At 49.1% G+C, this 27,259-nt stretch overlaps 2 protein-coding genes across 9 annotated transcripts in view; one reads left to right on the top strand and one right to left on the bottom strand.

The window, feature by feature from the left end:
• The window catches only part of WARS1 (tryptophanyl-tRNA synthetase 1), a 28,349-nt gene extending 6,895 nt beyond the window's left edge, over positions 1-21,454 (bottom strand). Inside the window, exons 1-8 of one of the 3 annotated variants that reach the window (XM_036411637.2) lie at positions 21,311-21,454; positions 20,985-21,101; positions 15,103-15,265; positions 8,617-8,830; positions 7,349-7,457; positions 4,025-4,144; positions 3,304-3,486; positions 1,015-1,115 (exon numbers count right to left, since the gene is read on the bottom strand). In XM_036411637.2, coding sequence (XP_036267530.1) covers positions 1,015-1,115; positions 3,304-3,486; positions 4,025-4,144; positions 7,349-7,457; positions 8,617-8,830; positions 15,103-15,204 — 829 coding nt within the window. In that variant the 5' untranslated portion in view covers positions 15,205-15,265; positions 20,985-21,101; positions 21,311-21,454. Of the gene's footprint in view, positions 1-1,014; positions 1,116-3,303; positions 3,487-4,024; positions 4,145-7,348; positions 7,458-8,616; positions 8,831-15,102; positions 15,266-20,411; positions 20,612-20,984; positions 21,102-21,310 lie in introns of those variants that run through there. The other 2 variants (XM_036411638.2, XM_036411639.2) reach the window with 2 other exon arrangements.
• The window catches only part of WDR25 (WD repeat domain 25), a 144,742-nt gene continuing 138,937 nt past the window's right edge, over positions 21,455-27,259 (top strand). Inside the window, exons 1-3 of one of the 6 annotated variants that reach the window (XM_036411628.2) lie at positions 21,525-21,558; positions 24,579-24,625; positions 24,913-25,747. In XM_036411628.2, coding sequence (XP_036267521.1) covers positions 24,953-25,747 — 795 coding nt within the window. In that variant the 5' untranslated portion in view covers positions 21,525-21,558; positions 24,579-24,625; positions 24,913-24,952. Of the gene's footprint in view, positions 21,572-21,606; positions 23,698-23,992; positions 24,045-24,578; positions 24,626-24,912; positions 25,748-27,259 lie in introns of those variants that run through there. The other 5 variants (XM_036411625.2, XM_045571985.1, XM_036411630.2 and 2 more) reach the window with 5 other exon arrangements.

The following is a 27,259-nucleotide window of genomic DNA, read 5'->3' as shown; positions in this document are numbered from 1 at the left end:
AAAACTCCAGGAAAATAAAAGAAAACTTATAAATCTCAATTTATGTCTCCTTTCATCTGTTTTCTCTATTTCTACTTATTTCAGTTGTGATTATACTATTTTTCCCCTTGCCCTCTTCACTGTGTAGTGTTTACCCAGGTTGTTGTTAAATATGTTCTACCCTATAAATGGATCCTCCACATTTAACCATTCTTTGCCCACTGGGCATTCAGACCATTCCTCATTGTTTAATTATTACCAATTATGCTCTCTTGATACAGAACGGTTTTCAATGTTGTGTTAACAAAGCCACTGTCATCTGCTGAGACCTGCAGCGGGGGAACTTCTGGGACAAAGGTTGTGGACCTCGGGGTCACCCCTGACAAGTGGCACCCAGCCCGCCCGCCCAGCGGCAGCACTCGGTCCTCAGGGCGCTCCCAGGTGCACGCCGTGCGCGGACCCAGGAACTCCCAAGCTGCCTGTACCCCTCCCACTTTCTTCCAAGCCTCACATGGGGGGCTGAGGAGAGGGGCGCACTGGCATCCTGGGTACGGCTCCACATGCCCAGGACAGAGGCCAAGGGCATCACACTGCCTCCTTACGTTCTGGTTTATTATTTAAAGAGACAAAGTGCAGCCGAAACCGGTTTGGCTCAGTGGATAGAGCGTCGGCCTGCGGACTGAAGGGTCCTGGGTTCGATTCCGGTCAAGGGCATGTACCTTGGTTGCGGGCACATCCCCAGTTGGGGGTGTGCAGGAGGCAGCTGATCAATGTCTCTCTCTCATTGATGTTTCTAACTCTCTATCTTTCTCCCTTCCTCTCCGTAAAAAATCAATAAAATATATTAAAAAAAAAAAAAAAAAAAAAAAGAGAGAGAGAGAGAGAGAGAGAGACAAAGTGCATATGCCACCGTCAGAGAGAGAGAGAGAGAGAGAGACAAAGTGCATATGCCACCGTCTCAGCGACAGCTCAGCTCTGGGCCACTGCTCACTTCTGATGGGCTGGGGCCGGGCGCAGGCAGCAGCGGCTCCTTACCGATAGAGTCACTGTCCGTGAAGCCAAAAATGCCTTTCACTTGGTTGAAGGTCACGTGCTTCTGAATCTTCACCACGTTCCTGTAGAAGCCTGGGCTCATCCTGCAAACAATTAGGATCAGACACAGGTCCGATACGCCTGCCCGCTGAGCCCCTTCCTTTCCTCACAGCGCTTGTTACCATGTGGTCTATTACCACCGGGTCTGTATCTGCTGGTGGGAAGGTAACCTACAGAGTGGCTGCTTCATTGTCTCACTGGCTGCTGTATCCCAGCAGCAGTCTGGCGGGTAGTACCGTATATCCCCGAAAATAAGACATCCTCCGAAAATAAGACCTACTTACAGGTTTCCTTCTGAGAAGGCATCCCCCCGAAAATAAGGGCCCCCTAGGCTAAACATGAGAGATTTGGTCCACTGATTCTGAAAGAAATGGAGTCACAAGAAATCCACCAGGAAATTCAGGAATTGGATTGTTATGATGATGTTCCAGAAGATGATGACATGATTGTCCTTGAATAAATGAGTAAATTCTTGATACTGTAGGATTCACAGTTTGTCTGGTTTGTGTTGACAACAACTGTACTACCGTACCTTATACAGGTAATAAATTTCCTTTACTTTCACTTAACAATAAATGTGTACCGTATTCTTCTTCATGGAAAAATAAGACATCCCCTGAAAATAAGACGTAGTGCATCTTTGGGAGCAAAACTTAATATAAAACACTGTCTTATTTTTGGGGAAACAGGGTAGCTGCTCAATAAATGCTGCTGAATGAATGAGCTGGGCGAGCAGGCGGAGGGTAGCTCACTGCCCGAGTCACACAGTAACCAGGAGAGGACTTGCTTCTGACACTCTAACGTCATGCTCACTGGGGAGGGGACTTTGTTTTGCTCACTTCTGTGTTTCGGGGGCCTAGGGGGTGCCTGCCACGGAGAGCACACTGTGACTGTTTCACCGACCTCCTGGGAGGGGGCCGCCCCGCACAGTGCACCTTAGATTAGAGGTGGCCGAGGAGGAGGATGGGTGCCAGAACCAGAGCAGGTGCTAGATCTGCCTGCCAGGGACGGCTCCTAGGGCAAGGAGATGCTTGATCACGGGTTTGGGAGAAAGTGCAGGAATGCTGAGCTGGGAGGGGAGGGGACGCTGGGCAGACAGGAACATGGACAAAGGGGAGGAAATGGAACTGTTCCACCTGGAGGGAGGTGGCAATGGCAGAGGCAGGAACAGGGCCCAGTCAGAGGGGCTGCGTGCTCAGAGGAAGTGAGAACTTGATCTTGAGGATGAGGGAGTGCTGGGAAAGGCCTGCGTGGGGACCCGAGCAGACCTGTGTTCTAGGGCGCAGGCTGGAGGGAACCAGAGGTCCTGAGGGGCGGTATCGGGGGTTGAGGGGAGGGGCTGGGTGGGAAGAGGCTGCAGAAATCATGGGAACGAGTTCTAAGTAATGGGAGGGAGAAATAAAATGAAGTGCTATGGACACGGTAATGACAGTGACACCTAAGGTCTCATCTAATCTATTTCATGCACCAGAAGCGTCTCACGACCATTAACAGACGAGGCCAGACTCGAACCTAGGCCCACCTTCTTTCCAAGTTCATATTTCTCTGAGGACACCGCAGTGCCTGTAGTCCCACAAGGAAAGTGATTTTTTAAAAAATCTAATAATTTTCTAACACTTTCTTGGTAGCCATTTGGGATGAAGTTCAAGACCTCAGAGTTTCAATTCAAGGATTTTTGGAATGAAATATTTGGGTTTTTAAGCAGCTGATTTAAAAACCTAGACTGGCCCACTGGTTGAGCATCAACCTATGAACCAGGCAATCACAGTTCAATTCCCGGGGAGGGCACATACCTGGGTTTCGGTCTTGATTCCAGGAGGGGGCATATAGGAGGCAGCAGACCCATGATTCTTTCATCATTAATGTTTCTATCTCTCTCCCTCTTCCTTCCTCTCTCTGAAATAAATTTTAAAAAATGAAAAAAATATAAAGGACAGATTAAAATCCTAGACTGGGAGGGAATGTGTAACCAGGGAGGTTTTTCTCTGTGAGGAAGGACAAAGACCCTAACTTGGTGAGACTGGCCATCCTTGGAGAGCAACCACCACCCGGAAGCACTTCTCTGTCACCAGCTGAGGGTGAAAACCGCAGCCACTTCCCCAGGTCACACTTACTACAAGCAGGACAGTCACAGGGCCTGAGGCCACCGAGGTGTTTCAGGCAGAGCCCCGTCCTGAGGACTAGGTGTCCGCATCTGCTCCTTCAAAAGGCAGCCACGCGCTCTCTCCTTACCCCATGTAGTCGAGGTCGGAGAAGATGAAGGTCTTGTTGATGTCAAAGCCGCAGGCGATGATGTCCTTGGCGTTCTCCACGGCGTAGCCGTGCGCCTGGTCCAGGGTCAGGTCCTTCCACAGGTACTTCTCGTCGTCCGTCATCTGGATGACCAAGGGTACATTGAACACGTCCTGCAGCCACCTGAGAGACAGGGAGAGGCTGACAACCGTTCCCCGGCAGAAAGACGCCCCCGGGCATCTGAAAACACAGTTCCAACCACTTCCTGCGTCTAGGCCTCCGTGTCTACAAAACCATGTGATCTTAGATGCTGTTTATCCGATTATCGGTAACGATCAGAGCACTGACATTTATTCAGAGCACTCTGCAGGCCGGCTCTAGGCTCGCTGTTCTACATGCTTTACTTGTAGCCTTACAGTAATTTTACGAGGCAGGGATTATTATTCCCATCTTGCAGATGTGGAAACTAAGGCTCAGAGCGGTCATTGGCCTATGGTCACATCAGGAAGAGAAGATGTGGCACAGGTCTGATGGTCTTCATCACCCAAGTGACACCAGGAACGAACTGAGTGAATGGAGGCCACAGAGGCGCCATGTCTCTGACACTGTGGTTTTTCAGCAAACGTGACCTAGTCCTGTCTTGTTGGTTCTAGACACAGCTTATACCCACTGCTCCTGACTTGCTAATAACAGCGAGGAGAGCCCCAGAGCCAGGACTCACTTTGTGAAAATGAACGGGATGAGGTGGCCGACATGCATGGCTTCAGACGAGGGGCCCCTGCCCGTGTACAGGTAGAACGGCTTCTTGTTTTCATAGGCGTCGAGGACTTGGTTCATGTCCCTGAAGGAGAGAGGAGAGGAAACTGATTTTTTTTTTTGGGAAAATCGAGTTGCTAATGTTCACTTGGAAACGTTCAGACAAACACAGGTAGGAACTAGTTTGCTATTCTTGCTGTGTCTGTAATGGTTCCTCCTGTGCTTGTTTTCAGAGCAGACATGGGAGCTCGGGATAATGTGTTTAAAGGATGGATGCAGTTGGGCAGCACGGGAACTCTTTTGGAATTCTTCCCAATATCAACACTGATACGCCATCTGCTCTGTACACTGTCCTGACACCAGGCCATCACTGCACAGTAACTGTTTGGAGTCGCCCAGCCCTGTGGCTCTGGAGAGCAGACTGGGGACATCCGAGGGTTCCACGGAGCTCTGCCTTAGGGAGGGGAGTGGGAGATATGACCCACAGGCAGGACCAGGTATCTTCATCTGGGAGTCATTCTGGAATCAACCGCCCTCCCCAGGACTGGGGTCCACTAACAAGGCACATGGGTCCTCCTTCCCGACTTTGCCTCAGTAGCACGTGGCTGCCGTTTCCATTGCACCTGCCTAGGCCCGCCTTCAGAGATGCTGATTCCAGGGCTGTGTGACATCTGGAATCTGTATCTTTAAAAAGCTCTCCCGGTGACTGCAACATATGAAACCACCCCTCTGAGGGTGACTGTCCCTTGTTTCTGGGCAAGTTTCCCAAAGTAACAAGGAAACAGTCACCTTTCCCGGAGGTCTGGGGGCCTCCAAATGGACTCTAGCCTGTGGCAGGGCTGGCTGCTCAGCGGGGCTGATAGGACCATGAGCATCCTGCTTTTCTGTGCTTAGTGTTCATCCCTCCACTCCCCAGGAATGAACACACTGCTTCTGAACCAGGAAATAGTAAAATACAGTTTCGGAGGGAAAAGTCCTTTGGCTTTCACAACTAACCAATCCAAATTTTGGGCTTCTAGAGGAGAAGAGCAGGCAGCAGTAACGTAAGGGCACTGCCATTTATTAATATGTAACCAGGAGTCTTTTCTCTGTGAGGAAAGACAAAGACCCTAACTTGGTGAGACTAATCATCCTTGGAGAGCAACTCATGTTGTATGATTCTATTTAAATATATGTTCTTATTGATTTCAGAGAGGAAGGGAGAGGGAAACAGAAACATCAATGAGAGATAATCACTGATCAGCTGCCTCCTGCAGGCCCCACACTGGGGGTCGAACCTGCAACCTGGGCATGTGCCTTGTTCAAGAATTGAACTATGACTTCCTGGTTCATAGGTCGACACTCAACTACTGAGCAACACCGGCTGGGCGTATGATTCTATTTAGTGATTTTATTTATATGAAATGTGCAGGACAGGTAATTAGACAGAGAAAGGAGATTCATGGTTGCCAGTGGTGGTGGGGAGAGGGAGGAATGGGGACTGCCTGCTAATGGGTAGAGTGAAGAAAATGTTCTGGAATTAGATGGTGGCGATGGTTGCACAACCTTGTGAACAGACTGAAAACCACTAAACTGTATACTGGGGAAGGTGAACTAAATCTCATTCAGGAAAGAGCTTTGATTACATTCTGCCCGTGAGGAAGGCGAATGAGGCCTGGATTTCTCTGCCACAGAATCTGAAGTGTGGGGCAGACTGCCGACCTGTGACCTTGTGTGCTCCTGTAGCCGTGAATGGGAGAGAGCGGAATGCTCTACCTTGGACCATAAGTTCCATAAACACAGCCTCGAAGATGGGCTGGCCCGAACCCAAGGTCATCTCAGGTGGGAGAAGCAGAAGCCCTTCTGGAAGCCGCTCATTTTCTGTTTTCTGCAATGCACGTACGGTCTAAAGTGGGGAAATTTGGTTGCATTTACACTCTATTAGTTTCTCTTCTGATATTATTTTTGAGCAGGCCAGCACAATAGAAGGAAGAGGGTACGTAGTTTCAGGAAGCCTACCGTGTGGGAAACAATGAGCTTGGAAAGAATCTGGCAGGAATCTCATCCTCTTTGAATGTAACCTTCACCTAGTAGACAGTTTTTTACTTTTATTTTAAAATCCTCACCCGAGGATATTTTTCCATTAATTTTTAGAGAGAGCGGAAGGAAGGGGGAGAGACAGAGAAACATTGATGTGAGAAAGACACATCGATTGGTTGCCTCTCACAGGTGCCTTGACCAGGGTTGGGGATGGAGCCTGCAACCCTTGACCAGAATCAAACCAGGGATCCTTTAGTCTGAGGGCTGACACTCTATCCACTGAAACAAACCAGCTAGGGGCATGAAATGGACAATTTATTGATGAATAAACTAAGGGCCAGAGGGTGAAGGGGTGTGTTACTGACAGGGCAGAGGTGGGTCCAAGTCTCTGACAACTGCATTCCATCTCCACACAGTACGACGCAGCCTGAGGGAATAGCGCAATCATTTTAAATATACACAGAGTGGGCAGATTATTATGATCTCTGGACACATAGTAATCTGGCCACTCAGTATAGATCCCATATAATATCCTATATAATAAAAGGCTAATATGTAAATTGTCCCCTCAACCAGGAGTTAGACCAGCAGGCAGGCCAGCCAACCGCCCATGTCCCCTCTTCCTGGCCAGGCTGGTTGGACTCTACCCATGCACGAATTCATGCACCAGGCCTCTAACACACACACACACACACACACACACACACACACACACACTGAGTGGCCAGATTATTATGCGTTCAGAGATCATAATAATCTGGCCACTCAGTGTGTGTGTGTGTGTGTGTGTGTGTGTGTGTGTATATCTATATGTATTGATTTCAGAGAAGGGTGAAAAGAGAGAGATATATCAATGATGAGAATCATTGATTGGCATGCACGAATTCATGCACCAGGCCTCTAACACACACACACACACACACACACACACACACACACACAGAGTGGCCAGATTATTATGCGTTCAGAGATCATAATAATCTGGCCACTGTGTGTGTGTGTGTGTGTGTGTATACATATATCTATATGTATTGATTTCAGAGAAGGGTGAAAAGAGAGACAGATATATCAATGATAAGAGAGAATCATTGATTGGCTGCCTCCTGCACGCCCCCCCCACAGGGGATGGAGCCCACAACTCCAGCATGTGCCCCGACCAGAAATTGAACCTGGTTCATAGATCAACGCTCAACTACTGTGCCACACTGGCCAGGGCCCGATCACTCTGTGAACTAAAGAGGAAGGGGGAGAAGTCCTCGGGAACGCTCACCTGTGTGAGAAGAAGATGCCCCTGCGCAGGAAGCGGTGTGGCCTCTGGCCCGTGGCTCTCTCTATGCGGTTGATCAGCTCTTTGTCAATTTTACTGCTTCCGAACCGGACTGGGAAAAAGAAGAGAGGACTGTCTTAGGAGTGGGAGGTTTAGTGACCAGGCATCAAGGGAAAAACATCGCACTGTTAATGAACTAAACCCAGGCCTCTGCTTCCAGTCCTTTCCCCCAACATGAAGTGCAGGGTCATGAAGTGCACTAACAAGATAGCTGGGATCACAACCAGCAAAACAGAAAACAAACTGCAGGATAAAATGCTGTTTTGTCTGGTACTGGATTCTGATGGGAAACATGTCTAGAACGCAGTCTAGCTAGGAGCTTCTCACGTGCGTGCGCACACACAGTTGCTTATTGTTCCCTAAGGTAAAGTTTATATACACTGACAGCTATATTTTTCAGTGTCTTTTAATTGTTGAATTTTCCCTATTGATGGTCTATATTTAAAAATCACGGAAAATGGTGTGACTTGGGTAAGAAGTTTTTGTTGACCCTTCGATGGTTAGCAATGATGGCAGAGTGAGGACTTTCTTGACAAGAAGCCCCTCCCGGAAGGGCCACCTGTGAGCAGTGACCCGCTTCCGCTGACTTGCAGAAGGTTAGCGTCTTAAATGGCACCACTGAGGAGAAACTTAAGTAACCTGTGACTGACTTGTCACCACCGAGTGAAAGGCAGTTTTAGTGACTAAAGTACCCATTTCAACAGATCCTTCTCAAGTTCTGAATTGTTAAAAAAGGGAAAAGAGCCGAAACCAGATTGGCTCAGTGGATAGAGCGTCAGCCTGCGGACTCAAAGGTCCGAGGTTTGATTCCGGTCAAGGGTATGTACCTTAGTTGCGGGCACATCCCCGGTGGGGGGCGTGTAAGAGGCAGCTGATCAATGACTCTCATTGATATTTCTAACTCTCTCTCTCTCCCTTCCTCTTTCTAAAAAATCAATAAAAAAAATAATTTTTTAAAAAAGTGTGCCTTCCTCTTAAAAAAAAAATAAAAAAGGAAAAGGTACTACTAAGTTATCTACGATAGATCCTTATTTTGCAATAAGCTTTATTTGGTTACTTTACTTAACAATCCTCTAGGAATATAATGCACCTCCAAAGTATTTTAGGATATATGTTTTTTTCTTGGCACTGAAGCTTGACTGGATTTATGATCAATATTAGAAACACCCATGGAACCAATACTGAAAGTCTGGGCTTTTCCCAGGACATACCAATGAGCTTGTCATAGTCAACGCCTTTTGCACTGCTCGTCTGTACCGTCCACGGGTCCACAAAGTCCTCTTCAGCTTCCGTGGCAGCTGGGCCCCTCTCACCCGCAGGTGCTGGGTTGTTTGGGGGGCAGTCAGGCTTATAGTCCTCCCCCATGGCCGCTTTGTAGCTCATCTTTAGTGATAACAGCTTCTGCACCGCAGAATCAAGTTCATCCTGAACACGGGAACCCGGGTGAAGGATGAAGACGTTAACAGTGGCTAACTTTTGCTGAATGTCACTGCTGCCACGTGGCAGGCACTGTGTGAGTGCCTTCACACACACTGCTTCGTCTAGTCTCACAGCAACCTTGGGAGGCAGGACTCGCTGTCACTCGTTCCACCTTGTGACTCAGAGAGGTGAAGGAACTTGCCCATGGACACACAGCAAATGTGGGCTTGAACGCATTCTATTTTTACCTGTCCCTCTAGGGCCACAGATTCCCACCAAACACGATGGGGATAGACACAGTAACACAGTCTACAGTGTTTATGACAGTCACTACACCAAAGAGTCTCAAACCAGATGCAGAGACCACGTGTGACAAGATCCTGTGCTCCCCTACAGAGGCCTGTGCTGACCTTGCTTTTACTGTCTGCGTAGGCTGACAAGAATAGTTACAGAAACCTCAACCGCCATGCCGCCAAGGACAATAACAGCAACTCAGACATCATGAAGACAGACAAAGGTCAGGAAGGACTAGGGCTCAGGTCCCAGCCTGAGAAGGGTCCACGGGAAACAGCTGTGCTGCTGCCCCGAGTGTTTGCCCGTTTGCTGTTTCAGAATAAGCATGAGGAACACAGATGTCAAGCGTCTCTGGGCATCCTGGAACTCTGCTGGCCTCCTCTCCCAGGAGCGCCCCCAGCCGCCCCCCGAAGCCTGGCATTTCAGGGGAGGCCTAATTAGGCAGCTTAGGCATGGACAGCCCTAAAGCTCCGCTCCCGTAATTGGCCCGGCTGGCTCAGCTCACAAACAGCATCCACAGTCCAATTTGCTTGCAAGGAAAATACAAATATTTCCATGTGGAGTTTTTACGTAATGTTATAAACAGGACTGCCAGTGGACACACGCCAAGGCTCCCCTCCACTCGGAGAGCCGCTCCGCCAGGCAGGACATCTGCTCTTGTAGGGTGGCTAGCAGACAGATTTGTGTTTCCAACTCTGAAACTATCTAGAATTCACTTAAACCAATCAGTGTTGTGTAATCAGTAAGCCTCCAGACCTCATACGAGACAGAATGTCTGGGTTAGATGGGCAGGTATGTCTGATTCACTTCATTTCTGCAGTGTTTAGGCTCAGCGCTTACAAAAAAATAAATGTTGAGCAAGCACGACCCACCCAGTTAACTGTGGGAAGAATGACCTCGCTTGGGAATACACTGCAGTCAATACACTGCCCTCCCTGGCTGTGTTGACATTTCACACCTAATCTCACCTAACTCTGCTTGCAAGCAGGTGGCTGGATGAAAGCTAAACATTTCACCGTGTCCCTGTTGGAAGGCTGGCTGGAGCCTGCATGGGACTGAGACAGGCAAGCGGGCTCGCCTCGTCTCTTCTTGTCCTCGTCCCAACATGCACTGCAACCCTGCAGCAGAAGTGAAAAGCTGATGTTCTGAAAAAAGCCAGGCACAAAAGACTATGTACTCCTGGATTATATAAAATAATGAACTATCCAGGGCGAAGGGTCAGGGTGGAGGCCTCCCTTGGGAGAACAGAGGCAGAGGCAGTGGCCGGGGATGGCTTCCGGTGCTGCCAATGCCGTTTCTGCACGTGGGCAGTGACACAGGTGTGGATCTTGTGAAAATTCAGTGAGCTGCCTGCTTATGACCCCGATGCTTTTCTGTATGATGGTGTATTTTGATTTTAAAAGTTTACTTAAAGTAAAAGGAGGAGAAAAAAAGCTCTGGTCTCTATCCTAACCCGGATGATCCAGTGCCATTTCTGAGTGCTGTTCAAACTGCTCACGGCCTCAGCCACTGCCTCCCAGAGTCCCCAGACCCTGACTTACCCCCTGATCCCCAGAGTGTCCCGACTCCCCCCATTTCCCCCGCCACCTCCAGAGCATCCCTGCTTTAATGAGCTGCTGTTGCTAAAAGCAGCGGGTCTCCCTCCCTCTGTACATGCCAAGGAGCACGGCCCAGACAGATGGCAGACAGTTGGTGAAAGCTCGCAGCACCCGCACTGGAGTTGGCCTAGAGTGGCTATTTTGCTTAAAGGGAATTTCTAAGACATCGGGTGCTTCTATTACAATCATTTTAGGGTTAGATACAAACTTCTGAATTCATTGTTTAACTCTGGTCCCAGTGTGCAACCTCTGCTCTCTCTTACTGAGTATCAGCTGACTCGGCTTGGTCAAAGATCATGCTTGGAAGAGTAAGGCTACTGTGCTAAGTATCATTAGTTTGCTAAAATAATGAACATAACTGTAACTAAGAATTATTAATGAAAATATTTATTAAATCTATTCAAATTTAATGTTAAATGGAAAAAATCATGGGTCTATAGAGTCAATAATCAACAGTTGGGTCCTTATTTTAGACTAGAGGCCTGGTGCATGTAATTTAGGTACAGGTGGGGACCCTAGGCCTGGCCAGCCATCAGGGCCTATCAGGGCCATCTTGCTCAGTCCCGATCAGGGCTGGCTGGGGCTTGCTGGCCGCTGGCCGAAGGAAGAGGGGGACCACGGGAGGTTTGCCGGCCAGGCGGAGAGACCGGGGGAGGTGGGCTGGCCATGGGAGGTTGGCTGTGGGAGCACAATGACCACCAGGGGGCAGCTCCTGCGTTGGGCATCTGCCCCTTGGTGGTCAGTGCGCGTCGTAGTGACTGACCAATCAGTCGGTCATAATGGTTGCTTAGGCTTTTATGTATATAGATTAAAAAAATTTTAGCCTTATCTACTGAGCCCTACCTGGTGTGTAAACCTCTTTTTGTGAACAAAACTCCCTTTTTTTGACATCACTTTCTTTCAGTATTTACTTCTTTTACAATGTCATGGTTTATTTGGGATCCAAAGAATCTGAAATGGTTGACACAACTGCTGTGGACATTTTCAAAACTAAGATCACAGGGGTTGGCAGATCACACTCTGAGACCCACGCCAAGCACAGCAAAGGATCTCCCTGCAGTAACCCCAGGAGGACAAAGGAAAGAGGAAGAGGACACCAGCAGCTGGATTTCAGAAGCTGGAAAGCAGACGGACGATATAACTGGCTGAATACGTGAGAACAAATGCTTGGATGTCCTGGAAATACTGGACAGCAACTGGACTTAGACGGGGTGGGGTCCCCAGGAGACTGGGCGCCAGTGGCCTCAGGTGCTTAAGGAAGTGAGGGTGAAGGGGGCTACAAAAACAAGAGAACTGGTTGAAAGCCTGTTTCATAAACAGTTATTCAGACTTCTGTCCTGGACTCCTGACACAGCTGAGTGATGCCTCTGCCCCCGGCCCAAGGCTTAGTGTCTAGCGAGGGAGAGTGAAAGGGGTCCACACCTGGGGCTCTCTGCCCGGCAGGGGCAGCACAGTGGGAATAGGGAGCTTTGGGGAAGAATCACCCAGCCCAGCTTCTCCGTCCTACTCAGAGGCACGATGCTGGCACCAGACCTGCACTCGGGATAGCAGACTGCAGGACCCCCTCTGGGGACTCGACTAATCTTGAAGAAGAGACCCGAGGACCCTGACAGTGAAAGTTCCCAACAAAGCGGAGCAGCCTGGAGGTCGCCAGGGAAGGGAAACTGCACCAATCAGCTCTCCCCATGTGCACGAAGACCAGCCAGCGTCTCTACTTCCTTTTGGAACACCAGGGCTAGCTGAGTACCAGCCGGCACTTGAGGGTTGCCTCTAATGTGAAGGGCAGAAGAAAATGGGAGTTTATAAAAGGGCAGAGAACATCAGGGAAATGATCCCAAGATCTCAGAGATAAAAGGACACTGCATCTATAAAGTAAGAACAGGGCCTTATGAGGAAAGGAACATTCGGAGATTTAATGAGCTCTTGGAAGTTGATAATCATGGGATAAGTGAGAAACCACAGGAGGGTCAGAAGTTGAAAGAACACCTGAAAGAAGAACGGAATAAAAATAAGAAAACTAAGTAAAAAAATAAGATCAGAGGACCTGCCTCTGAATTTAAAAAAATCAGCCAAGAAACAGAGAAAACAGAAGAGATAAAAAAAAAATACTACCACTTCTGAGGTTTAAATATCATGAACTTCTAGTTTGAAAGAGCACTGAGCAAGCACCCACCCCAAGAAACTTCAAAACACAGGCACAAAGAGATCCTGCAATCGCCCAGCGAGATAGAACAAAGAACCACCCGGATCTCCACAGCAACCCCAGCAACAGGGCTTCAGAGATGAAGGGAATCCACTTCCACTTTTGATTTCTATACCCAGCATTGTTATCAGATATTAGGTGAAACAAAGATACTTTCAGACTCTCTGAGAGCCCTCCACATTCTTTCCTTGGCAGTGATTTTTTCAGAAACCACTGGCGGACCTGTGCTGCCCAAAGAGAGGTCACCCTCGAGAAGACTCAGGCTCAGGAAACAGGCACCTATGGGGAGGTGAGGGAGCCCTGGTGGGCAGCGAGGAGAGCCTACGGTGGGCAGTGTGGGGGGCGAGCTGCCAGTCCAGGACAAAGTAGCGGGAAGGTCTGGGAGAGACCTTGATTGACGTGTTGATGTCAGGGAGAGCTTGGACCCATTATCGTGAGTCCATAAAAAAGCCAAGCAAAAATAAATAAAAATAAATTAATCAAGGCCAGAGAAAACAAAGCTGGCCAGGAAAGGAAAAGCCCTCTGTATACTCAGTGGGTCTGCCAGTAGCATTGCCATGGTTAGAATAAAGTCAAATGCTAGCATCGACCAAGGGACTCAGGTATCAGGAGACGGAGGGACCAAGGGAATCAGGTATCAGGTATCAGGGATGGAGAATGGGGAATCAGGTATCAGGGATGGAGAATGTTTGTGCAAGTGCTAACTCCTCATTTTCCACAGTGATAGCCTTCAACTGGGCAATCAACAGGGAACAATGTGATAAGCGTGGTTGTTTAGAGATATGGGAATTATATATTAAAAGAAGCAGCTAAGAGAATTGAAAATACAAAGGAACCTAATTTCTCAAACTTAATTTGTTTCGGAAGGCTGTTTGAGAAGTGATTTGTTTGAAAACGGAATCGTTTTTCCCATTAGAAGTAATGAAAACTGAATTAATCAGTCCCAGGCCCCAAATGATTCCTTTTCTTATATACAGTACGTTTCTAATGTATTGTTTATAAGTAAACACTACTTTTCTTAAATTTATCAAACCACCCCTTAAACGAATTTTTCACGTATCACTGCCTGGGAAATGCTATTACCGCTAACTCCTTTTTGTTTACCCCGTAACAAGAGATTTTCTATCTGCTCAGTTGATTGTGATTGCAGGTTTGTGAGCACTTTCACACCCTTAGCAACATTAGCACTGTTGATGGCCTGTTTATATTTTAAAATTGTGCTAATCATTTATTTCTACAGCAACAAAAGCGTTCTCTCCTTTATTTGTTGCCCGAGACACTTTTTATCATGTTGAGGTATCAGCATGAAAGGGTTATCAGGTCAAAAATGAAGTTTTGGTTTGACAACCGAGACTTTTTTTCTGTGAACAACTAACTTAGTTGAGAACCAAATTGTTCCAGATGAGAGACATTCAAGAAATGGGATTTGACTGTACGTGTTTCTGGGAGCAGGAAATGAGGATGGGCAGGTGGATGACTGCCATATTTCACTGGCTTTTCTTTACCTCACATCCTATATAATAAAGAGGTAATATGCAAATTGACTGTCACACTCTCACAAATGATGGCTGCCTATGACCAGGCTGGCAGGGGGTTAGTCCAAATGACTGAACAGCATACTGCGTGGGGCAACCAGGCCAGCTGGGGGACAGTTGGGGGGGCAATTAGGCTGGCAGGGGAGGCAGAGAGGGGCAACTTAGTTGGCAGGAGGGCAGTTGGGGGGTGGCCAGTCTGTCAGGGAGAGTAGTTGGGGGTGACCAGGCCAGTGGGGCAGTTAGGGGCAATCAGGCTGGCACCCAGAGGCAGTGAGGGGCGATCAGGCTGGCAGGGGGAGGCAGTTAGGGGTGACTAGGCAGGCAAGCAGGTGAGCAATTAGGAGCAAACAGACCAGGATTGTGAGAGGGCTGTCCACCTGCCAGGATGGGTCCTAAAGCAGCAGTAGGACATCCCCCAAGGAATCCAGGATTGGAGAGGCTGCAGGCTGGGCTGAGGGGACCCCCCCTCAGCACGAATTTCATTCACTGGGCCTCTAGTGCATCAATAATGTTGATAAAGGAGAAGACAAATGTAAGATTATAGCCAATATAGTTATAGTCAGTTACTGAGAGCACAGTCAGCGCTCAGGGAACACAATCCAACAGACTCTGCTGTGCCTGGGGGAAGAGCCCAGCAAAAGCACCCACCTTGGCCGCCTGCCCGGCTTTGAGGGCTCTCACGCGCTCTCCCTGGGCAGCTATGCTGTTGAACAGCTCCAGCGGGGAGGCACCCGCCTGCTCGTCCGCCATCTCCGAAGACCTAGGCTAACAGCTGGGCAATGGAAGAGTCGCTCAGTGGTCCTGACACACTGTGGGAGACGAGGAAGAGAAGGAGGGAGAGAAATTCATAAACGGTTGCAGCTGTGTTTTCTTTCCTCTATCTAGTTCTTTTTTCCCAAAAGGGTTGAGGTTGAGTCATAGGGTGTGCCCCACGCAGGGCCCAGGACAGAGGAAGGACTGTTTGCTGAGGGGCAAACACCAAAGGGCTTTACTGTCCCCACCATTAACAGCCCCAAACATATCTGTCAAATCGCTCTTTACTCTCTAATTGCATTGTGGACATGTTCTCAGACCTTTGCTGCTCTGACCAACCTACGGCTGAACAAATGGCTTCCTGGCTGGCCAGCTGCTCGGTTCTCAGACACGCAAGGTCTGGGGCAGAGGGCGGGGCCTTACCCTGCTGGGTTCCCAATGAGGTAAGAACTATATATTATATAACCTGTCATTAGACATGCTGTTTTACTTAACAACAAAACTTTGAAGAAGTACCTAACAGTCATTATTTACTCTTAATCTTGAAGGGGGGGAGGCCACCCGATGCTACTGATAAAGTTGGCCATATCAGTCCCCTCCTGGGTCAGTCACTTCCCCTTTCTGAGAGTCAGTTCCTCATCTATGAAGTCACACCATCAGGAACCTCTGCACCTACCCCAGGGGCTGCTATGAGAAAAAACGAAAAAAGGACATGGTGACATTGTGTAAACTGTAAAGCAAGAACTAAACCCAGCACGAGCGCTGTGCGTGAGGGTTTCAGGGCCGGCTGAGCCCCGGCCCCACCCGTAGCTGCTGCCACACCTGGGACACGGAGGCTGACTGGAGGCCACGACAGAGCGGCTCTCCCAGCACCTCTGTGACTGGTGTCGTTCTGAGCACTTTATACATATCAATTCACCTGAGGCTTGTGAGCTAGATTTATCTCCATTTCACAGGTGAGCAAACTGAGGCACAGAGAGGTTAAAAAACTTTCCCAACAGCCGAAACCGGTTTGGCTCAGTGGATAGAGCGTCGGTCTTCGGACTGAAAGGTCCCAGATTCATATCCGGTCAAGGGCATGTACATTGGTTGTGGGCACATCCCCGTTGGGGGGTGTGCAAGAGGCAGCTGGTTGATGTTTCTCTCTCATTGACGTTTCTAGCTCTCTCTCTCTCTCTCTGTAAAAAATCAATAAAATATATTAAAAAACTTTCCCAATTTAACACATCAAGTAAGTGATACAGACGGGATACAAACCGACACAGTTTGATCCGAGAGCCCACACTCTCAACTATTTCCCACAGGTTACTGAAATATGGTAGCAATCATACTTGGGTAAAAACTGCTGTTTGAATTTTAACCTTGCTATCTGACTTCGACCTTCGATTACTTGCTTAAACAATAGGGTAGTTACAGCAGATTGACTCCCACTGACTCAGTAGCTTCAGGGGTAGAAACTATAGATAATCTTTAGAGATTAACCTCTGAGTTCTGCTTTTGTATTATGGGCCCGATAGGGCCACATTCCAATGTTTCCAGCCTTTAGAATTTAGAATAAAGGGAAATTCCTGTGGTTTGAAGCTTTAAATAAAGGATTGCCTATGTGTGGATCAGTGCGGTCACCTGCGTGTGGTGCTCCCGAGGCCGCCCTGGCCAGTTTTCCAATAAACCCTTGCCTGCTTTTTTAAAATCAATCTTCAGCCTCCGGTGGTCTTATTTTGAACCCAGGGTTCGACCCCACAACAGTTACCTGCCTGGAATGAGCCTCAGCTCCTCCAATGTGAAGTGTAACTGGCATCGTAACACTAACTGCAGGCCGGTGTGTGGGTAAGTGCGATAACGCAAGGAAGCAAACAATCTAGTCCAGAACTGGCCCCGTGGTGGAGGGTTAATGAATGACTACTTTGTTAATTAAAAAATTATTTTCTGGCCCTGATGCGTGTGGCTCAGTTGGCTGAGTGTCATCCTATACACCAAAAGGTTGCCGGTTCCATTCCTGTTCAGGGTACACGCCCAGGTTTTGGGTTTGATCCCAGTAAAGGTGTGTGCCAGAAGCAACTGATTTCTCTCTCCCCCCCCCTCTTCTTTATCTCTCTCTCAAATCAATAAAAACATATTAAAAAATGTTCCCCTAGTAACTCTATGAAACAAACACATATTGAGGGGTGATTTACCGGTACTTTTATTTATCCATTGCTAAATATTTGTTTCAAAATCATGTAAATTTCACCAAAACCATTCTTTGTGTAATCAGAGACCACAATACTGAAGCCAGGATGCGTATCTTCCCCTTCTGGCAGACAACCTCCTCAATTCCCAGAAAGGGAAGTTTGGTGAGATAACAAACTGATATAACAATGCTCAGGGAAGTCTGTAAAAAAGGGGAAGAAATGAGGAAGAACCTTCTGATAGGCACTAGAGAGGAGAAATACTCAGGACGATATCAAATAGCAAAGTGAAGAAAATTACTTCTAGCCACAAGTGATCAAATATCATGTGCAGACACTTTACACATGATCCCGAATTTCCCCAACTTTCTTTTTCTTTTTAAATATATTTTTTTATTGATTTTATACAGAGAGGAAAGGAAAGAGATAGTTAGAAACATCTATGAGAGAGAGAGAGTCATCGATCAGCTGCTTCTTGCACACCCCTTACTGGGGATATGCCTGCAACCAAGGTACACGCCCTTGATCGGAATCGAACCCGGGACCTTTCCGTCCCCAAGCCGACGCTGTATCCATTGAGCCAAACCGGTGTCAGCATGATATTTTGAATTTAATTAAAAAAGGTCCGCCGCTTGTGTCCATAGACACTTAGGGCGTACAAATGGTTAAGCAAAATGACTCAGAACCAATTTTATCCTAGGGTAATTGATGTAAACAAGAGTTAAGTTCCTACAGCATCTCATCAACATTATCAGTCAAATTCTAAAGCCTGTGAGTAGGACCAAAATCAAGTACAGGTGGCAATTACCCTTACACATTCCTAGGGAAGGAGCCAGGTACAAAGGACAGCCAATCTTCCCTGCAATGGAACAGCTCACTGCAAGCGATCAACCAGACCAACTGGGCCTGCAGTTAGGGTCCAAGTTGTAGGGAAGAAAACACATATCTCTAAATATCAGAATCCCATTTCAGAAGAGGCACGTGGGAACTAAATCCGACTGAGGGAAAGATGAGGTCTCCCTGCTCTTGTGATCACAAGCCAGTTACTCACGGCACGGGAATCCCCAGGCTATAAATGGTGTGTGTGTGTTTCTGATGCAACTTTGTGAGTGAGTACATCAGGAATGATCAGAGACAAGGACAGAGCTACCACTTCTCCCATTTCATGCACTCACCCATTTGCCACTGCTTCTCCCATCTAGTCAATATCCTCCTTGAGTTCTTTGTTAGCTAACTTTAAGAATTAAGTTTACCTTCAGAGGTTTTTAACCCTGAGTTTGGAATTACCTCTGGAATTACATCACTATTTGCATGCACATTGGTATAAGTGGGGTTCTAAGCAGAGTATCCAGGTTTCATTACTTTTTCAAAGGGGTTCTGAGATGCCAAAAGGCTAAGGACCATTGTCTTAAGTTAGGGGTGTCGAACTCAATCAGAGAAGGGGCCAAAATCTAAAATCCAGCCTAAATCGAGGGCCGAATGGTTTACTGAACAGTCATAAACTGTCACTGTGATGGAAACACAGCGGAGTGCAGTGATGACAGCGCGGTGCGGGCCACATTGCAAGGCCTGGCGGGACGGATTTGGCCCGCGGGCCTTGTGTTTGACACATGTGTCTTAAGTGTTAACCACATAAACTGCAAATAGGGCTTTGAATATTTTTTTAAGGAAAGCTGCTCTATCTATTAAACCAAGCCTATAATCTAAAACAAAGAAATGAAGCTATAATCTGTGAAGTCATCTACTACCTCTTCTAAAAAGGTACTGGGAGTGTCAAGACCATTATGGCATACTTCCCAGTGGACCACAGCATACCTTGGAGACAAAGCTAAAAGGCTGTGAAAAATTAACTCCCGATTCCTCTTTCTAAACAACATGGATCTGGTGCTCATTTTTAATTATTATTATTTTTTATTTTAAATCAATCTTTATTGTTCATATTATTACAAAAGTTCCTCATTCCCCCCCCCCCCCACCAGGTTCCCACCCCACCCTCTGCCCTTTCCCCACCCCCTTGTCCTCATCCATAGGTGCACAGTTTATGTTCAGTCTCTTCCCGCACCCACCTCTCCCCTTTTCCCCAAGAATCGTCAGTCCACTCCCCTCCCGTATCTCTGATTCTATTATAATCAACAGTTAATATTGTTCATCAGGTTTTTTTAATTTCCTTGTTTTTTTTAAATTAATAAACTTTTATATTTTTAAGAATAAATTTTAAAATCTAATAATTTTAAAATAGATCCTGCCATTTTAACCAGTTAACTGCCACGATATTTTGAATTTAATTAAAAAAGGTCAGCCACTTGCTTCTCAGTTCCCAGCCATTTTTTCTGCCCTGGGAACTGAGAAGCAAACTTGTTTACATGTAAACTTGCTCTTGGGCTATCAAAAGGCATAGTCATTCAAGTGTAAATGGACACATTGTTTAAAGATAGCTGCTGGCTGGAATTGGATTACTTGTTCTGGGTGGGAAAGGCATGTCCTCCCCTGTCTCCATTAAAATTAAGGTGTTAGCTTTAAGACCTCTTTTTGGCAAGAGACCTTAAACTTTCAGAACTTTAAATTTTTCAGGTAGCAAATCAATTACTTAGCATTTTCTCAAATCAATAATACCTCCACATGCCCAAGGATACCCTTCAAACAAAAGACACATCCAAATACATCAACCAACCTCATCCAGACCCCACACCTCGTGCTCATTTTGAAAGGTTTCATTGTCGTGGGGGAACGTAACTGGACCTGAAGAAACTGGGATGAAAAGAATCACAGAGCCAAAACCGGTCTGGCTCAGTGGATAGAGTGTCAGCCTGAGGACTGAAGGGTCCCAGGTTCGATTCCAGTCAAGGACATGTACCTTGGTTGCGTGCACATCCCCAGTGGGTGGTGTGCAGGAGGCAGCTGATGGATGTTTCTTTCTCATCAATGTTTCTAACTCTCTATCCCTCTCCCTTCCTCTCTGTAAAAAAATCAATAAAATATATTTAAAAAAATACGAATAAGCTGTAAGCCTGACAAAAGATGGCAGGCAGTACATACCTGTTCTGAGTGAGACACTGCAGAGGTGGCCACCGGAGCAGTGGAGACTCCCAGTGCCGCAGGCTCTTCTTTTATAGCCTCCCCTCTCTTACTTTCAGTTTCCTTTTCAAAAAAGCCCCTTTATTCTCTTTTCTTCCTGTTTACCCCACCCAGCAACCATTTGCAGGCGTTTCTAGTAAACCACCCAGTTTCTCTTAAACACTTGAGCCTCTTGACCAATTCCCGACCAGACAGGGTTTTGTGTGTGTATGTGTGTAGGGGGGGCGGGTGGAGACCAATGAAATCCTCTCGAGAGCCCAACTATTAGCTGGTCATTGCATCAGCCACCCCATACGGCACGCTGGCCTCCACATAACCTCCTCGCCCGCTTCCCGTCTCACACCCTCAGTCTCAGAGTCAGCGGGGGGCAGAAAAGAGGGCTGTATATGCCCTGCGGCCCCTGGGCACGGGCCCCGGTGCAGCGACGGGGCGCAGGGCGGTGGAAAGAGCAGTCCTGGGGTCACGCCGACGAACCGGGGTTTCAAAGCCAGCTTGGCATTTTTTGATTTCAAGACTTTGGGCAAGTCAGGTTACCTCTGCTCCATCCTCAGTTTCCTCTTCTGTGAAATGGGCACAAAGGAGCCTCCTTACTTTACCGTGGAGGGGACTAAGGGTGATGTTATAGGCAAAGCCTCTGGCACGGGGCAGACACTAGAGGAGGAGAGGATGAAGGGTCGGTGCCTGCGGGAGCTGGCCACAGGCCGGGTGGGCGGCGGCGGGGAAGGGGGCGAGGGGCGTGGTGGCAGGAGCCGGGCTCTCGGGGTCCTCCGATCCCGGCGTGCAGGCGGCTCCGGGAGGGCGGGCCATCAGTCGCCGCCCCGACTTCCCTCCCTCTTTCCTTCCCTTCTTTCCTCACTTACCGGCCCATGCGGGCCTCTCGGCGCCGCCGGTTCCGCGTCTAGGCGTCTCCTAGGCGTCCGTGGAAACGCCGTCCGGCCGGAAGCACTTCCGGTCCGGCTGCGCTACCATTGGCTGTCCTCGCGGGGGCGGGACGGAGGCCACCGATGATTGGTTGGCAGCCTCGGCGCTGGCGGAACAAGGCTCGGGGGCGGAGTGCAGGTGGGACCAGCTCGGGCAGGACCGGCTCCGGGAGAACCGAGCGCTTCCGGTGTGTGTGTGCGGTGAGCGGCGGGCCTGGGGCGGGAGGGTGTGCACCCGGCGGCGGCGCGAGCCCTCCGCGCCCTCCTCGCGGGCCTCTCGCCGCCGCCGCTCTCCTCCGCCTCATCTCCGCTCCTTCCGAACGCGCCGCGCGCGGGATCCACCCTTACCTCCCGCTCTTGACAGCCCGGCTAACTCCCGTTCATTCTTCAAAACCCACCCGCCTCTGGTGGTATCTTGCTTCTTATCTTCATTAGTCCGTGGCCTCCGGCATAGGATCCGCGTTTCGTGTTTAATCTCTGGCCACATCAGACCCAGCACAAAGCTTGGCACCGCGTGGGCGATTAGGAGGTGTTTGTTGAATGAGAACGTCCTATTTCTTTACTTTCTCTGTGGCCCCTCCCATCAGGTGCTGGGGATCAAACAGTGAACAAAACACGAAAACTCCTGTCAGGCCGGCGAGGGTCATTGCCACTACCTCGTTCCTCCCGTGACCTTTCCTTTCCTTTCCTTCTAGCTGTACCTCTTCCCCTTTGTTTAATCACCCCGTCTTTCCATGAACAATTTTCCTTCCCACTCGCTTTTTGCCTTAGGAACATAAAAACCTATTCTTAGAAACAAACACATTCTCCTAAAATTTGTTTGACCCACCAGCTCCCCATTGTTGCCCGTTTTCTTTGAATCCAGATTGGTTCCCTTCTCTCTGACCCCACTTGATTGGATTTGTTCTGTCTGGCCATCTGCTCCCTGACCTCCTGGGAGCAATATTCAGCTGTCACCTGTCCTAGGCCTGCCTCAGCCCCCCTCAATGACACCCCAAACCCACTGCCACCTCTCTCTTTTACTTCTCTCCTTATGATTTCTCACCGTCTGACACCCCCATTTTAGTGAACATGACCTGTTTCTCCCCACTGGCATGTGAGCATGGTGGGGGCAGGGCATAGTTTCCTTGGTGCCTACTGTGGGGCTTGGCGAGTAGCCCGTTCTCCATCAGTGTTTGCTGAATGAATGAAAGGTACATGAAGCAGGTAGTTTTGGCATCCTTGTCGTCCACCCTCCTGCCTTCATTCCATCCTTGCTGCCTTGTCTTGTTAGGAAGTGGGGCTTCCAGTCCCACCCCTCTCAGATCTTTTGCTGTAGACCTTGTCTTTAATTCTGGCCGTGGGCTTCTGTGAGGGAACCACTGTGGAGGGCCTGATGGGTAAGAATCCATCCTAATGGCCAAGCACAGGCGCCCTCTGCCCTGGGGGTGGGGGCCTGGTGGGCTCTCTTGGACAGGAAGCGATGGGACGCTGAGTTGAGATGTCTGATCAGGGTGGGCCTCAGGATCAAGATGGGTATTTAGAGAACAGAAGTGCCAACTCATCCATGGTGCTCAGTTCCATTAGTGTATGATTAGTCCACTGCGTTATACATTAGTTCCATGTGAGACGGGCTGGCCCGTTTTAGAAGTTTTCTTTAGTCGATGGCTTTGTGTGTGGATTAGGCTGCAGGTGAGGGTGGGATTTTGGGAGGAGTCTAGCTTGTTTGGGGTTCATGGCATCCTTTGGGGGAAAGGCGTGGAAGGGGTGGGGTGTTTGATTCCAGGGGGACATGTGGAATCCCTCTCTAGGGGAGGACAGGCTGTCTGGAATGGTTTGACTGATGACCCAGAGGGGTTCCTCTGGTGCCGACCTAACCAGGCGCAGGGGAGGAGGAGTTCAGCGCGGTTTGTGAAGGAGGGAGGGCACACTGGGCTTTGTCCGAAGTTGGTCCTTGCTGAAGTTTTCCATGCTGCTCCACCGCGCCCTCTGCTGTCCGAGACGGGGCGTTTCCAGCATCCTTGTTTTCCTCTTGAGGCTAGTTCCTGTTAACAGCACAGAACTGAACTCCAGATGGAATACTTCTTTCTAGAAACTAATTGGTAACCGTTTCGTCATGTATGACGGTTCAGAATTTTAGGAAAATCTTTTTTTAGGAAGGGGAAACTCCCTGCTGTGTGAGTCAGTGTGTTGGAGTGAAACTGGCAGATTTGGAGGACACCCTCAGCACCTCCGCCTTGCCTTGTGGGTCTGTCCCTCCAACTGGCTTAGAGTGGAGATGGGATATCTGGGGGAGAGCGTTCCAGAGAGAATACAAGGAAGGACTGGAGCCCAGGAAGAGGGCAAAGGTGAGGGTAGCACGCTTTCCCCACCTGGTGGATCTTTCCATATCAGAGTTTTCAGACCTAACCTCATCCCTGTTGATGAGTGAATGGCTGGAAAGCTGCAGGCCCTTTATACATCTGTCTTTGCAAACATATGAAGGATGCAGTTCTATAGTGGGGATACTGCAGTAAAAATGATATATGTTTCAATTTATTTTATTTTTTGTTTTATTTTTATTTTTATAATATATTTTATTGGTTTTTTTTACAGAGAGGAAGAGAAAGATAGAGAGTTAGAAACATCGATTGGAGAGAATCATCGATCAACTGCCTCTTGCACATCCCCTACTGGGGACATGCCCGCAACCCAGGTACGTGCCCTTGACCGGAATCGAACCTGGGACCTTTCTGTCCGCAGGCTGACGCTCTATCCACTGAACCAAACCGGTTTCAGCTATGTTTCAATTTGTAATACTCGTAGGTACTCCCCAAATTGCCCTTCCAAAAGTATCTTATTTCTAAAATTATTATGATGTTTTACATTTTTAATTTTTATTAAGATACCATTGACATATAACATTGTGCAAGTTTAAGAAATACATGTGCTTATTTGGTACATTAATATATTGCAATATGAGTACCACCATAGCATTAGCTAACAACTCTATTACTCCCCAGAATTATCCTTCCTTTTTCTTTTTTTGTGGTGGAAAGGTTACCAGCATCTGGGTCAGTTAGCTGGCACTTCCTGGTTCTTACTCCTTTTTTTCTTTTGTATTGAATTTATTGGGATGACATTGGTTAATAAGTTTATATAGTTTCAGGTATACATTCTATAATACATAGAATAATATAAATACCATTATATATCACCTATAAATATCATCTGTTTATTATACCAACAGGCATCTTTCGAGTCCCGAGTCTTTCTGTCCAGGCATCGTGTCTACAGGTACGTGGGTCCTATTTTATGTCTTTCAATAAAGCTTTTGTTTTCTTCATGTAGGTCTTGCTAATTTTTTTTTTTTTGGGGGGGTGTTAAATTTATTCCCATATTTCCATGGGAAAATGACCCCTTCTGATTAACTATGCCCAATATACAGAAAAGCCCTCATGCTTGTGTGTTTATTCTTACGGTTTTTTCTGTCTTAGATTTGCTCGATGGCATGCTTTCTTTAATTTCGCCTGGTGGTACCTGTCCTTCCACGCATGTTTTCTGACGCCTGATTTTGGTTTTAGGTAGTTTGCCCTCGGAGGACAGCAGGAAACGGTGTCTTCAATGGCTTCATTGGTGGCTTATGAGGACTCGGACTCCGAGGCCGAGAGCGAGCCTGCGGGAAGCGTGGATGCTGCTGGCCAGAGGAGGGACTCCGGTGATAGGGTCCAACCTCATGGCCAGGATTTCGCACCGGGAGTCCTGGCCGGGACAAGAGGCACGCTGCCCACAGAGCACGGTTCCTGTGAGGACCCAGCCGGCCAGCGTCTCCCACTGGCTCGGCTCTGGAGGAGCCCAGGATCTTGCCCCAGCCAGAGGCTACAGTGGCCCAGGACAGAGCCCCAAGTCACCTTCCCCACCAGCGAGCCTCCTCGTCCTTCCCTGTGTGCCAGCCACGCTCCCGCTGGCCATGTACCCTGGGCAGCCGCCCATGGTAAGCAGATGAAACTCTCTTGGGGAACTTACGACCCTCCCGAGCCACCTTTGCATGCCCGACCCAAATCGGAGCCCCCAGGAAAAAGTGGCAGCTCTCTTCATAAGAAGAGGCCAGAGGACTGCATTGTACCCTACACCCCGAAAAGACTGAGGCACTTGCAAGCATTAAGCACAGAAACAGGCAAGAACAAAGATGCGGAGGCCCAGGGTCCTCTGCGCGCCCCCCGCCCTCTGTGCACGGCCCCCCACGTGTCCGAGTTCATCCAGCCGTACCTGGGCACCCCATATAAGGAGACCCTGATTTCCCAGAGGGTGCTCTTCTACCTGCGAGGCCACAAGGGCCCCGTCAGCAGCATCCAGTGGTGCCCTGTCTTCTCAAAGAGCCACCTGTTCCTCTCGGCTTCTCTGGATAAAACCTTCAAGGTAAGATGTGAGCGGAACTGCTCTTTTACTCTCAGGACTGAGCTGCCGGGATGTGTTATCCTTCAAAGCAGTGACATGGGGGGCTTACAGGCGAGTCATTTATTTTGGGGACTTCTGTAATTCTCTTTGGTGCATTCAGGAGCGGGTTCTCGCGGGTCCATTGAGCCCAGTGCTTCCCTGGCTCTCCGCCGCATGCTGGTCCTCCTCCCCGACGGGGCTGAGGACATCCAGACACACTGGCCTCCAGGGAGGATGTGGTTGCCGGGTGAGAGCAATCAGAGGGAGAGGGAAGCAGCCAGGGCCGAGCCCCGTGCACTCGGGACAGCTTCTGTGACTCCCGTGGAGTGCTGAGCGATGCCAGCTCTGTGCCAGGTGCTGTGCCAGACACGGGGGGGTGCAGAGGTAGGCAGACCTGGTCCTTGGCACCCTGTGGTAGCGGCTGCAGGTGCGTGGCGGGGCACCCAGAATCCTGGGCCCAGGGCTGTGAGGACCAGACCCCAGCCGGCCCTTCAGCGGGACACATGAATGCTACAGGAACCCATGGGGAGGGGTGGCTTCCGGCCTGGGAGGGCCTGTAAAGGCTTCAGAAGCAGGAGTGGTGCCCTTGGTGAAGGGGGGTGGGTGGGAGGGCATTCTTGGCTCTCAGCATGGAGGCCATAAGGGGCCCGAGGCTGGGGGAGTAAGGAGGAGCCACACCAAGGAGGACTGCGGTGGCCTGTTGGACACTTCCGGTTTTGTGTTGTTATTTATTGATTTTAATGTTGATGTGTCCTGAAGCAATGCAGACTGGCAGTAAGCAACCCCCACGGCACAGGCGGATAGTGTGACAGGTGTGTCCCACCTGCCTGGCACCTGTCTCGGCCCCTCCCAGCTGCACTCGGTGTCCCTCCTCACTCTCCTTGGCACCACCCAGCAGAGCACGTGTGTAGGAGGGGCCAAACAGATTTGAACTGAAGCTTCCTGGAGAGAGAATGGCTTTGGCGTTGGGTGACATGGCTTCCCATCCAGTTTTGCTGGGGAGCAGCGGGTCCGCTGGCCTCGCCTGTGCCCTCCATCCAGCGTCGCATCTGGAAAGAGCATCATCATACCCGTGTGTGTGATCACGGGAGAAAAACGCTCCCAAAGCCCCTGGCACAGGGCTAGGTGCCCCATGGGTGCTCCACACGTGTCTCTCTTCCCCACTGTTTTCCTCAGAGTGCTGGAACCAGCCTGTTCAGGACGCTGTCTCTGCGAGTTCATTTTTGAGCTTTTTCCCTAGGGAGGCACTTTCTGGGGTGAGGAAAGGAAGCCCGCCCACCGCGGGCTCTCTGATGGGAGCCGAGTCACTGGGGTCGTTTTTAAGGGGCCAGTTTGAGTTCTGACCCGACTTGTCTGTGTGCTTTTCAGGCAAGGCTGGTGGAGGTATGCGGGGCCATTGTCACGTCCGGGCTTCAGTTTGGAGCCCAGGGGTTTCCATGCAGGTCTGTGGCGCTCTTCCTGCGAGGAGGAGGCCCTGAAGTCTGCTCAGAGGCT

Source organism: Pipistrellus kuhlii, unplaced genomic scaffold (genome assembly GCF_014108245.1).
Source record: "Pipistrellus kuhlii isolate mPipKuh1 unplaced genomic scaffold, mPipKuh1.p scaffold_m20_p_41, whole genome shotgun sequence".
Taxonomy (NCBI): Eukaryota; Metazoa; Chordata; class Mammalia; order Chiroptera; family Vespertilionidae; genus Pipistrellus; species Pipistrellus kuhlii.
This window is presented reverse-complemented; position numbering and strand designations above follow the sequence as displayed.